This window comes from Anopheles gambiae, chromosome 2 (genome assembly GCF_943734735.2).
Source record: "Anopheles gambiae chromosome 2, idAnoGambNW_F1_1, whole genome shotgun sequence".
NCBI lineage: Eukaryota > Metazoa > Arthropoda > Insecta > Diptera > Culicidae > Anopheles > Anopheles gambiae.
Window position 1 is genome coordinate 12,696,783 of NC_064601.1, and position 13,430 is coordinate 12,710,212.

The 13,430-nt window shown below is 47.7% G+C and overlaps 3 protein-coding genes across 5 annotated transcripts; 1 reads left to right on the forward strand and 2 right to left on the reverse strand.

The window, feature by feature from the left end:
• Positions 1-3,142: 3,142 nt before the first annotated feature.
• Positions 3,143-7,814, forward strand: LOC1281159 (phenoloxidase-activating factor 2). 3 transcript variants are annotated; one of them, XM_061644027.1, is made up of 5 exons: positions 3,143-5,776; positions 5,886-5,974; positions 6,049-6,136; positions 6,496-6,595; positions 6,901-7,814. In XM_061644027.1, exons 1-5 carry the CDS (start codon positions 5,687-5,689, stop codon positions 7,632-7,634), a joined length of 1,101 nt encoding a protein of 366 aa, XP_061500011.1. In that variant the 5' UTR covers positions 3,143-5,686; the 3' UTR covers positions 7,635-7,814. The 3 variants fall into 3 exon arrangements, with proteins under 3 accessions (XP_061500011.1, XP_321098.5, XP_061500012.1); XM_321098.6 differs by having other exon boundaries at positions 3,147-5,776; positions 6,058-6,136; XM_061644028.1 differs by having other exon boundaries at positions 3,151-5,776; positions 6,073-6,136.
• A 613-nt stretch (positions 7,815-8,427) lies between these two features.
• Positions 8,428-10,818, reverse strand: LOC11176091 (sodium-coupled monocarboxylate transporter 1). Its single transcript, XM_003435930.2, has 6 exons — positions 10,169-10,818; positions 10,039-10,104; positions 9,923-9,974; positions 9,789-9,856; positions 8,937-9,722; positions 8,428-8,865 (listed from the first exon to the last, which is right to left on the reverse strand). The coding sequence occupies exons 1-6, from the start codon at positions 10,757-10,759 to the stop codon at positions 8,428-8,430; spliced, it is 2,001 nt and encodes a 666-aa protein (XP_003435978.2). The 5' UTR covers positions 10,760-10,818.
• Positions 10,819-10,889: 71 nt separating this feature from the next.
• LOC4576984 (sodium-coupled monocarboxylate transporter 1) lies at positions 10,890-13,353 on the reverse strand. The gene is made up of 6 exons (XM_001238430.3): positions 12,758-13,353; positions 12,619-12,684; positions 12,503-12,554; positions 12,365-12,432; positions 11,513-12,298; positions 10,890-11,450 (listed from the first exon to the last, which is right to left on the reverse strand). Exons 1-6 carry the CDS (start codon positions 13,238-13,240, stop codon positions 11,001-11,003), a joined length of 1,905 nt encoding a protein of 634 aa, XP_001238431.3. The 5' UTR covers positions 13,241-13,353; the 3' UTR covers positions 10,890-11,000.
• Between the last annotated feature and the right edge of the window lie 77 nt (positions 13,354-13,430).

Consider the following 13,430-nt stretch of genomic DNA (forward strand, 5'->3'; position numbering starts at 1 on the left):
TGGCAAAAAGGTGAAGCACAAAAACCGCTTTTACACACTTTCTCTCTCTCTCTCTCTCTCTCTCTCTCTCTCTCTCTCTCTCTCTCTCTCTCTCTCTCTCACTATGCTTTTGATCGTCTTTGTTCCAATTTTCAAATGCTCGTTTTGATATGCACGAAAGCACATTAAACACATTTCAATCGCGCCCTTCGCCCGGTGCTATGGGGAAGAAATTATTTGAGGAGGAGGCCATAAATATGGCTCAAACAACCGCTTCAGTAGGTCCCATTTAAGGAAGTTTGGCACTTGAGCGGACGTGCGCCTGTGTCCGCAGCAACATGGCCAAGGCAGACAAACATTCAGGTTTAAGGTTTTACTGGAGCGTCCTCGTGCCGTATTAGATTCGCCCAATGCTAATAACACTCTCGATGCGTGTACAATTATGAGCAACTTTCTTTGTACATCCTCTCATGCGGAAAGTACTTCAGTGTTCAGTGCACACTGTTCTATGCGCTTGGGGCACAAATCATCAAGCCCCTCCTCAAGCTCCGGTTCCCGGTCATCTTCCTTTTGTGGAATGATCATCATCTCAGAGCGAATGAAAGAGCTACGTTCCACCTCCGCGACTGACCACCGCATCTGCCAGTGTCAGTTGTAAAGCTACAGCGATTCGTAAACCCCCACCCAAATGAACCAACAAAGGGGAGGGAGAAGGGAAAAACTCTTGTAAACCTCCTTACAGCAAAAGTAAACAACCAATTCGCGTCACAATTCCAACGCGTGAAGGGGATAATTAAGCTGAGCAGAATTTATCCCTTTTATGATGTATTTTGACAGCAAATTAACGTATATGGGCAGCGCACCGACGTGACCGACGTGCCGTCCGGGCGATCCACGCTTTTGGGCCATGCAAATTTATGATCCCTTTTTGCTGTTGCCCGCTTCCCCGGTGCCCGCGTTTTATCGCTCGGTGATCGGTGGGCGGTCGCGCATTTGTGTACGGGCTTTTGTTGCCGTGCCAGCCACTCGATCGTACAAAAGGGCTCCGTAACTGTGTTGGGTTGGGTTGTGGGGCAGATCGGGGAGTCACCCTTTTTAGGGTTCTTTTGTTGTAATTGTTAAATCAAAGCCATTATTCCGCAATCGTATTTAAGTATTTTTTTATTATTTTTGAACATTTCTCACACATTACGGACAAATGTTGACCTCCATCGTTAATGCATTCGCTCTATTTCCTTAGCAACGCGTCGCTGGACTGCAACGAGAACGATCCTCTCCTCAGCCCAATCTGCCCAACCCTCGTGTTGAAGATATTTCTCCTCCCTCCTTTCTCTGCTCCCTTCCTCGCGAAAATGCTCAAACATCTTTCAACCGTCACCCAATTGCCCACTCCCTGACAGATGATTAATTAACTCAACCTCCCGAGGGCGCTGGTGCAACGTGTTCCAACTTCCAAACACTCAATGGGCTCGATGAGTGACGGGGCTGCTTGGCGGGACAGTGAAATGTAAATGAACGCGCAAACATCGAGGCGCGCCCAGCCAGCCCGGGAACACTGATCGCGTTCGCATTTTGGCTGCACACGACGGGGCGATGAGCGAGAAGTGTTGCGGGTTTTTTTTTTTTGGTGGCCAGGCGTTTTGTTTCGCGTTCCTTTTTCCTCTTTTTTTTACTTGTTTTGCGCAACAACGAAGGAATCACGCTGAAGCCGTACGGACAGTAAAGACTTAATTAGGGGAACGATTGCAATAAATTATTATGCTTCTGCCGCACGCACGCACTGCCCGCTCGGATGTGTAATTCGGTGTACTGAGGCCGATTTCAACGGGCTTTACAGGATTCTGTATGTTTGTTTTTTTTGGAGGGGAAGGGTAGTTCGTCTTCCGAAAACGAGAAGCAAATAAAAGCAAAGTAAGAGGTTTTGCTCATCACAAAACACCAACGAACGCGGTTTAAGATTTTGCGTTCCGAGATTTTAGAGATCTTTGCACAGGGAGTACTTCAACATGTGAGTCTTTAAACGATTGCAAGCACTGTGTTGTGTGTCTGTGTTTTAGACGAGAACAGTACATTTTCGCACAGCATGGCAGGGGAAAACGAATGAAATAAGCCATTAAAAAATGGACAACTTATCATTTTGAAACCATCGCGGGCAGATGATTTCATGTGAAAGATTTCGCAAGTCAGTCGAACGGTTCGGTTGCGAGTGAACGAACGGATTAAAAGCCCAATTCCACCACCAATTGTGTGTAAATTGTACGATAAAAGAAGCTCACAAACTTATCTCGTTTTTTTTCTACTCCGTCGCTCTCTCTCTCTCCCTTTCTTTTTTCCTCCAAATCGAATGCTGACAAACCGCGGCAGTAAACCTAGCAGTAAACGGTGTGTGTTGATATCATCTCCAAAGATCATCTTCAAACCCCAGAAAGGGAAAAAGGGATACAAGCGGTAACTGTAAACCGAGAAAACCAAAAACCAACAATCCCACCCCATTCTTGCGTTCCCAGTGGTTTCGTACGATTTCTAGCAAAATAAAAGCCCCCCCCCCAAACTCCCATTCTCCACCCACATCACCGTCGTGTGGCGTCATCGATATGCCAATAAATAAGCATATCGCGATCTTGCGGCCAACCCTGCCAGCGGCTGCCAATGTGTCGGAGTGTCGCCTGGGCACGGGAACGGGAAGGGCAACTACACGCAACAAAACACACGCATTACGGTGGCCCATTAATCGTCCGAGCTTTTTGGCACCCGCGATGGTGAAGATCATGTGGCGGCAAATGCGCCCACCGTGGGACGCAAGAATTGTCATCAAATGCTGTTGCATGGTTGCTAAAAGCCAATAATAATAAAAAAAAAAGTGCAGCAATCTCCCTGTTTATGTGTGCATGAGTCCCTGGAGCAACCAAAAACACCACGGAACACAATGAAAGATGTGAAGAACAGACAGTGACGAAGCCAAAGACGTGGTTGCCTTTTTGCCAACTATTTAATTGACCAGCTTTTGACCCTCGGTTGGCTCCCGAGTACAACCAAGTGCACACCAAGATGTGGGGAAGTAAGGGCTAAGTATCCACAACAACACAGACACACACACACACAAAACCGGTAGGAAGCAAACGTTTGTTGTTTGTGCTTCTTGCCGCCAAGGGTGTCCATCGCTGTGTTTGGAATTCATTTCACCATGACGCCATTAACCCGCCAGGCACAGGCGCGAGGGAGTGTTGAAGCAATGCTGCGAAACGCTCGTTCGCCTCCCACGTGCACGCGCGAAGCACACGAAAGGAACCGTCACGAGAGGTGGCACTTTTGTCAGCTCCATTATATTCTGTGTTTTGTTCCTTTTTCTTTTATTTGGCTGGTCGTTCTTTTTTGCTGCTGTGAGTTTTCATTCGTTTTTATTCACATTCGTTCGTTCTTTCATCCAGCTTCCATCGGTTGTGTACGTTCTTTTCTCGATTTTATTTATTTTCTGCTTTTCACCATTGTGTCTTTTATTGTGTCTTGAAACAAACGTACTGTCTCTTTACCACCCGCCGCCCCGCACGATGGTACATAATCGTTAGCATAACTTTTTTCATGCCCAATAGAGAAAAATAAACTCATCGTTACAGTGGCAGTGCCTTCGGCAGCGTGAAAGCTTTTCCTTTCCACACAAACGCACCCATACGCGCCCGACTGCTCAGCTGGCTGTCGATGGTTGTGTGTCCGGAGTGTCCGAATGGCGCAAATTCTGTTTTCTCGTACCGAATTGTTTTGTTTTCCACCGGCTTCTTTATATTATTCTCCTCTCTGTTCGTTGTCCTAGACAGAAACCGTTCGTTGCGTTTGCACCCGAAAATATGCTAATGCTAACGACCGGAACGAAACTGCGTCCCTTGGGCCATCTCCATGGCAATGACAACGAAATAAAAAGGAAAGTCCAAGCGAATCGTTACCCCACAGTCTAGCAATCCATGCAAACACATATACACACACACCGATATAGAATTGGGATGAAGAATTTGTTAGTTTTTCAGCATCACTGGAGTTGGCTGGTGGACTAGGTGGTTTGGTTTGGATCGTGTCTAGACGGTTCGGAATCGATGAAATCAATTAAAACTTCTATCCATCAATCGACGCCGCACAAACGGATCCCGACACCATCGAATACAAAGAATGATGCGCTTTTTTGTGGGGGGGGGGCATGACGAATGAAACGACACATCGAACTATTGTAATGATCAGGGCGATGTATCAGCGAAAGATTAGTGGTCTCCGACTTTTGGAAAGTGAGTTCTTTTAAGGAACGTGCAAAGGATCCAGTCAAATAGATGACCAATGGGTAGAACAGTGTTATCAGCCCACTGTTCCCCCCCAACACCACTGATCGGTATCAATGTGTAACCAATATATCATTTTCCTACAAACTTCGCCTTATACAAACCCCTGCTAAAATGGCACAAAAACTATTTGGCCCTTTGTCCATGACGTTGACATTTTTCAATTTAACTCATATTCCCTTCTCCGGCCAACTTGTGGACTCATCAACTTCAAAAAAAAAGGGAAAGAAAAGACAACTATTGCCCCAAAAAGGGCAATAAATTATAAGCATGTGGTTTCGGTGACGTTGCCGCGCGTGGTGCCCCACAACTGGCCGGGGGAGATAAGAAACCGTGAGGCGTACGACGCGCGCGACGGCCACTTGATCGTAGCCGAACGCGTCGTCGTGGGTTCGATCGCGTCCTGTGATTACGCTTTTCCAGCTCGGAGATGCCGCGACAAGCACACCCTGACCTCCAACAGCTATGCCCCAAAAATGGCACCATTTAGCTGTGTGTGTGTGAGTTTTTTAATGCTTAACTTTTGATGCTTCTTCCAACACGTCATTCCTGCATGTATGTGGCTCCCCCCTTGTTTCAGAACGCGATGAATGGGGCACATGAATGGGTGCTGTTTGGCACAGGTCCATGAAAGAGCGATGCCGGCTTCGACGAGAGGCCATCTTGCTCTCTCGCTCATGCTCTCTTGCTCTCTCAATGCCAACCCTTATCTGCCTCAGCGTGTTCTCCCAGCAGTGCCGCAGGAGCAACGCGGAAGCAGCGCTGGCGCCACCAGCAGCCGACTTCCACGGCAGTGTCTCGGGAGTGTGCCGGCTACGGAAGAATTCAGACTTCCAGTGGAATGCAAAAATAATCCAAAAAACAGACAACACACACACACACACACACAAATTCACAGTCTGGGTGAAAAGGACGGGACGCTGGGTTTTGGTCCGAACGCAGCAGACAAGCAGCCATCCGGCACCCTGTCTGGACGGCATCCGAACCTGGAGCTGTGCCCTGAAACGTTCGGGGCGGCAGTTTGGTTAGTACTGCTGGTGCGGCGACTACTATTGGATGCTGCGCCGTCAGATGGGCATGTAACTGCGAGACACAAAGCGGACATCTGTGTAGACCGCACAGCAGTAGCAGCAGCAGCAGCAGCAGCTGATAAGCCGCGGCCGATCGAGCAGCGTGAGAAATAAGTGCAGTGTGCGTTCGGCCGTCGCGCCCGGGAGCTGTTGTGGAGTGTGTATTGGTTTGCTCCCCTTTTGACGTTTCATGTGACGGAGTGTACGGGTTTGCTTGCACGCATCTCCGTACCCATCTATCGCAGTGCATTGCCGTGTTTTTTTTTCCGTGCGTGTGTGTGTGTGTCCGAATTCCAAAATCCCAAAACAGACCAGATGCCGGTACGGTCGGGGTTCTTGCTGCTGCTACTTTGGCTTCACCAACGACTGCCCGCCTCCTCACAAGCAACCGAACCAGCGACAAGGGTAAACCGCCCAGTGATCTCCATTCCCCTCTACCCCCACCCCCAACCTCCTACGGCCACTAATCAAAGTGTACTGTTGTTTGCAATGTCTTCCCTTTGCTAACCCGCAGCGGTGCAGCGGAGGCCTCTGCATCCTGCCCGAACTATGCCGCCCGGTCAGCGTCAACGTGTACGATGAGGTGCATCTGGACTTTTTCAGGTAACGCTCGATGGGTGGTGTGTGGGGGGGCCTGCGTCGCCCGCCATCGCCATCACGGTCCGCTTTAATCTCAGCGTTTCAAGTTTCGATCGTTCCAGCTCCGAGGAGTGCCGGTTTCCTCATCTCAAGTGCTGCCCCTTCGAGCGCATCGTCCGTGCACCGGTAAGTAGGCGAGAATGGCTAGACATTTCACCGACCTTCTCCCTCACCCCACAAAATGTAATCGTGAATGGGTTTTTGGGAGCATCCGTCTGATTGCTCGGTTGGATGAATGAGCCAAAAACAAAAAAATGGCACACATCCACTCTCCATCAGGACAGTTTAATTTGCGAATGTTGATAAGGCGTCGCCGCGGGGTTTGTTCTAAGAAGTTTCAAAAGCACAAGCGGCGGCTATGTGAATGAGTGTGTGTTTTTTTTTGCACAAACATTACAATGACCCTTTGACATTTGTGCAAGAAGACTTGAAGTTTGTGGTAGCCCTTATTACTGATGCCGAGGACTTATCGTACCCATTTTCAGGACACGGAAGCACCGGATGAGGCCGAGATCGTATGTGCGGCCCGGAACAACAACGGCATCGGACATGTCGAGCAGAAGGACAAAACGCGCGCCAAATACGGTAGGTTGGGCTGTGAGGTGTGAGCATTGGTGTGAGTTTTTTGGCAAGATGTCGACGATTTTTCACTCATTTCATAGCCCCACTCAGGGGTATGGCTGTGGTTGTACTGTAGCCCCAGTTGGTGTCGTTGGTGATAGGCTAGTGGATCTTTGCACCAATAATTTAATTTCGTTTTAATGTTATTGCCTTGATAGTAAAACTTATTGGATCAATGCTCTATTTAATACTACAGAACGTCGACGTATAAGTCGACGTAGACGCCCCAATCCCCAGGATTTACGATTGCTTTGCTTTCCTCGTTCTAGGCGAGTTTCCCTGGATGGCGTTCGTGTACACCGCGCAGGCCGACTACGAGCTGTACCTCTGCGGGGGCACCCTGGTCCACTCGAAGGTGGTCATCACGATAGCGCACTGCATCGAGAACCGTACCGCCAGCGAGCTGCGCGTGCGGCTGGGCGAATGGGACCTGGAGCATATGGTGGAGATCTACCCACCGCAGGACCGGGCCGTCATAGCGGCAGTGACGCATCCGCAGTTTTACAGCGAGCTGCTGCTGAACGACATTGCGATACTGTTCCTCGACGAGCACGTCGACTTTACGGAGGTGGTCGGCATAGCGTGTCTGCCCCCGCAGAACGCCAACTTTGACCACAAACGGTGCCTGTTCACGGGCTGGGGCGAGGATGAGCGGGGCCGCAACTCGTCCGTGCTCAAGCGCACCAAGCTGCCGATCGTACCGAACGGCCAGTGTCAGCGGGTGCTGCGGCGCCATCTGCTAAACCGCAGCTTCCGACTGCACCAAGGGTTTCTGTGTGCGGGCGGCGAGTCCGGCAAGGATGCGTGCCGCGGTGACGGGGGCTCCCCGCTCGTCTGCCCGATACCCCAGTCCGAGAATCAGTACTACGTGGTCGGGCTAGTGGCGTTTGGGTACGAGTGCGGCACGCAGGGTGTGCCCGGTGTGTACGTCAATGTTCCTCACTATCGCGACTGGATCGATGGGGAAATCGAAAAGATGTATCATGTTGATATCTTCGTTTAGGGGCCTTAGCCTGCCAGGTTCGGTTCTAGCTGGCCCGAACCCGACACATGCACGTAAACTTTTCGTCATACACTCATTCGTCTTTAGAAACTAAAACGTTCGTACTTACCATGCTTTAAGATTGTTCCATCGCTTTTATCGCTCAAACGTTAGGCAAATACATCCGACTACAAACTGTAAGCTTGCGAAGGCACCACCTATCCTTACCGATAAAAACAGAACGAAATACCAAAAAACCTTTTTTCCATACGCCGATGGACATTCGAACACGTCTTCCCACATGTAGACAGTTTTGCTCTGCCCGTCCCAATTAAATGCTATCGTAAAGCCTGTTTTACGATCAGCGAATGGTCGTAAAAACGAGCTTAACGATTATTTGAAAGCATAATAATTTGTTAATCAGGAATTCGAGAATTCACTTTTGCTCTACAACTCACACACTGAGGACGGTGCTAGTGATCGTTTTGTAGCGCGTAATGCGTTTTGTTACACATCCTTGTTACCATTAATTAGCAACCCGTTTTGTATGCATACGAGCATCAAGGAGAGTTTGTTGTAAAAACAAACTAATTGCCATTAAATTTATGAGAAATACTGCAATGCTTTGCTTGGCAACAGCTACAATGTTGCTAATATTTCAAGACACAGTGCAAGTTATAACTGAATAACATCCAATTGAGGTGCTTCAATGGCGATCTTTTCCTTCACTTTTACAGTAGACTTTTATTCAAGCACTACTCACAACAATTCAGGCCTCCACAAGTCGATGTTAATCCATTTCGACCATCTTAGGCTACTTGAGATTGGATGCCGCTGATCGTGTCGTTAACGGTATGTCCCTAGACTGCTTCTTTCTTATGCACGGTGCTAATAGCTTTGGATCAATCGGTTGATCTCGATCGCGCCCACACAACTTTGCGAGCAAACTTACCACCGTTCCAGCCACACACGTAACACTCATTCCGAACAGCGTGAAGTACATGTAAGATATATGGTAGATAGATGTTTCCATCTTCTCCAACTCACTATCCGGATACTCCTGCTCGATTAGTTTATCTGCATCCATAAATATGCTGTGTATGCTGGTATTATATCCGACCTCGTATCCACATTCCGCGACCGACACTGGCTTTGTGTCGAACGTTCTGCTGCCAGCAGCTATCGAGTACTGCGCATTATAGCACATGTAAAACATTGTCAACAGTCCTGTTATGCCACCATACAAAGCACCCTGCAGAAGATAAGCATGCGATATACAGATACACTGTCTGAGTGATTGTTTTTGTGATGCAAAGCACTTACAGTTCCATTCACCCACGGCATCAGAATGCCCATTACAAACATCCCTAGCAGTGGAGCCGCAGAAGCAGCACTCAATGTCATTGCCAGCTGCATCACCGTGCCGAGATGTTGCACCAACAAAGACAGCATTACAGTCACTGCTCCGTACACCAGCACCGAGCCGCGCATTATGTAGCTAGTTTGTTTCTCCGTCAGCGGCTTCCTGCAGTACGGCTTGAAAAAGTCCTCCAACGTCACAGCAGACAGAGCATTCAGTGCCGATGACAGTGAGCTGAGCGCTGCACTGAAGATGCCCGCCACAAACACTCCAGTCATGCCCGGATACGCCGCAAACGTTTCTATCACAAACAGGGGCAAGAGTTGATCCTTTGCCTTCACCAATTGAGCTGTCAGAGGATCGCACTCATGGTAGGTGGCGTACACCAATAAACCTATCATGAAAAATGTAACATTTATGCCAATCCAACCGATCACAAAGCCTTTCAGCGCTTTTCGGGCATCGTTCAGCGTGGGCAACGCTAGGAAGCGTTGTACCATATCCTGACTGCATGCTATTCCTTCGCAAACCCACACCGGTGCACCTAGCAGCATGATCCAGAAGGAATGGCGCAGCGTTGGATTCGGATCAAAGTTTGGTGCCTCTAGCCTTTCGCCGGCAATGCTTCTGCGTACTACTTCTGCTGGTCCTCCGACATCATGCGTGCCCTTTATCAAGACAGCCAGCAAAGCAAGCAGCGTTACACCAGACTGAAGAACGTCCGTCCAGATAACTGCTTTTAGTCCACCCTGAAATGATCGGTGAATTGGTGAAGTTAAAACTGTCAAGGTTATTGTGTCGTACTTTCTACTTACGATGCTGGTATAGAATATGCATATTATGCAAACGATCGGTGTGATGACGTGAATATCCACTCCAGTTACTGGAAATAAGATAGATTTAATTACATGACAATGGTACAACATGCCACTAACTTCACACCGATCACCTTGGTTAAATGCCATCGCTGGAACGTAGATCACGATCGGCATCCACAGTATCTGTCATATATAGCATAGCTTTAAACGCAGAACAAATTAAACTCTCCAACCTCTAAATACCTACACAAGCCAATGCAAATAGTATCGATCCCATAAGTCTCATCCGAGAATCGAACCGACGCTGCAGATACTGTAACACATCCATTACGATATTGATCTCAATTCCGAAGATCGTGCATATGTTTCCTTCTCACCTCGTATGTTGAAGTTATCTGTAGCTCGTGGAACACCGGTAAGAAAAGATAGTTCATCAACAATCCCGCCAGCACCATAGAGAACACAATGTAACAGAACTGACTGCCGTACACATAGATCTCAGTTGCCGTTCCCAACATCGGAACTCCCGATACCCAGCTTGCCACCAATGAAACAGCCACAGGAAACGTTTGCATCTTTCTTCCACCGACCAGGTAGTCTTGAGCCTCCGTCATATTCCTACTTTGTTGAAGTCGCCTTTTGCGTTTCATATGATTTCGATAGCCGAAAAAGATCCCAATCATGATGCTGACAACCAGCATCCACACAAACACAACATAGTCTGGCCAATCGAAGTGCTGCAACGTTCGACCGATCGTGTCGATCGTGTTTCCGGAAGTACTATTCACATGTTGGTAAGCTTCGTAATATGAGTATTCTTCTCCGTTGCTACTTTTTAACGTACGCTCACTTGCCATAATTGAACCAAACTGAGCAGGAACGTTGATTGTTCTTCCAACCAAAAGGCTAATGGTACGAGATAACCGTTTCCAAAAAATGGGACTATTGGTATAGTTAGAGATAAGCATTGTTTTTGAGGCTATTCTACTGAGGTCAAATGATCGTTATATTAACACGGATCATCTTGTTTGTTATTCTTTGTAATTCGGTTCCATTTCGCCTGGGAGCAATTTTTCACAGCTGCAATCAACACACTAATTTCTCTGTTGACAAGTTGGAAGATAATCTTTATTAAAAGGAAATGTAACACAATTTCATTTACTTCTTACTACTGGAATAGTAAGCCTAATGCCACCCGGAGGTCTTAATTCATCCGTCCTCAGTTCGTTTCAAAGCAGCTTCACTAGCTTCAGCCTGTTTGTTATCCGTAGGTACGGATTGGAACGTAAGGGGAATATCACGAGGCTGTATCCTTCTTATACACGGTGCTAAAAGCTTTGGATCGATCGGCTGATCACGATCGCTACCACAAAGTTTCGTGAGCAAGCTTACTACAGTTCCTGTCAGACATGTTACGCTTGTTCCAAACAACGTAAAGTACATGTATGACATGTGGTAGATAGATTTTTCCAGTTGCTCAAGTTCGGCGTCATCCTCAATCAGCCCCATCGTTGCATTGCGCCCGTAATCGTACGGACAGTCTTCTACCGATACTGGTTTCGTGTCGAACGATCTGCTCCCCGAAGCTATCGAGTATTGTGCTTTATAACACATGTACAGCATTACAAGCAAACCTGTGACGCCACCATACAAAGCACCCTGGAAAAAGATTTTATTACTATCATTGATAATTGATGAAACTGCTTGAAGGGGCGTTTTACCGTTCCATTCACCCACGGCATTAGAATGCCCATTACGAAGAGACCAAACAGAGGAGCCCCAGAGGCAGAGCTTAGTGTCATAGTCAGCTGCATCACGGTTCCCAGATGTTCCACCAATATGGAAAGTAACACTGACAACGCTCCGTATACCAGCACCGAACCACGCATTATGTAGTTTATCTGCTTTTCCGTTAGTGGCTTTTTGCAGTATGGCTTGAAAAAGTCCTCCAGTGTAATAGCAGACAGAGCATTCAATGCTGAAGACAGTGAGCTAAGGGCTGCACTGAAGATGCCCGCCACAAACACTCCAGTCATACCCGGATACGCCGCGAACGTTTCCATCACAAACAGGGGCAAGAGTTGATCCTTCGCCCGCGCCAACTGGGTCGTCAGGGGATCACATCGATAGTAGGTAGCGTACACTAGCATGCCGATGAGGAAGAAAATTACGTTCACAACGATCCAACCGATCACAAACCCCTTCAATGCTTTCCGCGCGTCCTGTAGCGTTGGAAGAGCTAGGAACCGTTGAATCATATCTTGACTGCACGATACACCGTAACAAAACCAGACGGGCGCTCCAAGCAGAATGATCCAAATGGAATGACGAAGTGTTGGATCTGGATCAAAAATTGGTGCCTCCAGACGACCTCCGGCAATGTTTCGCTGTACAACTTCGGCAGGACCTCCGACATCGTACGTACCCTTGATCAGGACAGCCAACAATGCCAATAGGGTTACGCCAGACTGAATAACATCCGTCCAGACGACAGCTTTCAGTCCACCCTAGAAGATTGCAATGGAAATAATGGTTACCAAAGTTTTGTAGCAATAATTACAATTTCAACTCACAATACTGGTATAAAACACACAGATCATGCAAACGATCGGTGTAACGATGTGGATGCTCATTCCAGTTACTATAAATTGAGGATTAAACATAAAGAATTAGGATAATAGTTACACCCACTGTTCATCCGCTACACTTGCCTTGGTTAAATGCCAATGCTGGAACGTAGATCACGATTGGCATCCATAGGAGCTTTGGGAAGAGTTTCGTTAAACTTCATTATTAATCAACTATATAGTTTACTGTTTATACTTACACAAGCTACTGTGAAGAGTATTGATCCAAACAGACGCATTCGATGATCGAAACGACGTTGAAGATACTGTAAAAATCAAAACAAATCCATCTTATTTCCGAACGCATCATTCCATTCTTTTTCGGGCACATCGACTCACCTCGTAAGCTGATGTTATTTGCAACTCGTGAAACACGGGCAAGAACACATGATGCATCACAAAACCCATCATAATCACGGCAAACACTATGTAGCAGTACTGCGTACCGTATACGTAGATCTCGGTGGACGTACCCAGCAGCGAGATCCCGGAGATCCAGCTCGCTACTAAAGAAACCGAAACCGGGAAGATCTGCATCTTCCTGCCACCGACCAAATAGTCTAGCGCTTCCGACTCTCTGCGTGCCTGCTTTCGGCGATGCTTATGCTTCTGGTGATCTTTGTATCCGAAGAAAATCCCAATCACGATGCAGATCAGCAACATCAGCACAAACACGACATAGTCGGGCCAATCGAAGCGCTGCAACGATCGACTGATCGAGTCAATCGTTTGCCCGGGTGGTTCGCTTTCTTCAAAGCTTGTCGTTTCATCGGTCGAATAATCCTCATCACTTCGGCCTTTTAACAACCAATCACTGGACATTGTTCAACCGAGCGCAAGCAGCTGACCCGACGTGGTCGACGTACACCAACTAGTTAACGTACACGGGACTGACCAGCTCGTACCATAGGTGCCACCACCGCTGTGCCAATTGCCAGGCTCATACCATTTATCTACTGACATTGCCAGTGAATCCCTTCATCAACATAGATAAGGGGGTGAGTTATGATCT

Bases quoted from the DNA above. Each gene is read 5' to 3' on its own strand.
- LOC11176091 (XM_003435930.2), bottom strand. From the start codon at position 10,759: ATGCTTATCTCTAACTATACCAATAGTCCCATTTTTTGGAAACGGTTA. The intron at 10,105-10,168 runs GTGAGAAGGAAA...GATGTGTTACAG, and splicing joins AGATAACTTCAACATACGAG to TATCTGCAGCGTCGGTTCGA. The intron at 8,866-8,936 runs GTAAGTGCTTTG...TATCTTCTGCAG, and splicing joins TGCCGTGGGTGAATGGAACT to GGTGCTTTGTATGGTGGCAT.
- LOC4576984 (XM_001238430.3), bottom strand. From the start codon at position 13,240: ATGTCCAGTGATTGGTTGTTAAAAGGCCGAAGTGATGAGGATTATTCG. The intron at 12,685-12,757 runs GTGAGTCGATGT...TGATTTTTACAG, and splicing joins AAATAACATCAGCTTACGAG to TATCTTCAACGTCGTTTCGA. The intron at 12,555-12,618 runs GTAAGTATAAAC...CTCTTCCCAAAG, and splicing joins TACTCTTCACAGTAGCTTGT to CTCCTATGGATGCCAATCGT.
- LOC1281159 (XM_061644027.1), top strand. From the start codon at position 5,687: ATGCCGGTACGGTCGGGGTTCTTGCTGCTGCTACTTTGGCTTCACCAA. The intron at 6,137-6,495 runs GTAAGTAGGCGA...ACCCATTTTCAG, and splicing joins AGCGCATCGTCCGTGCACCG to GACACGGAAGCACCGGATGA. The intron at 6,596-6,900 runs GTAGGTTGGGCT...TCCTCGTTCTAG, and splicing joins CAAAACGCGCGCCAAATACG to GCGAGTTTCCCTGGATGGCG.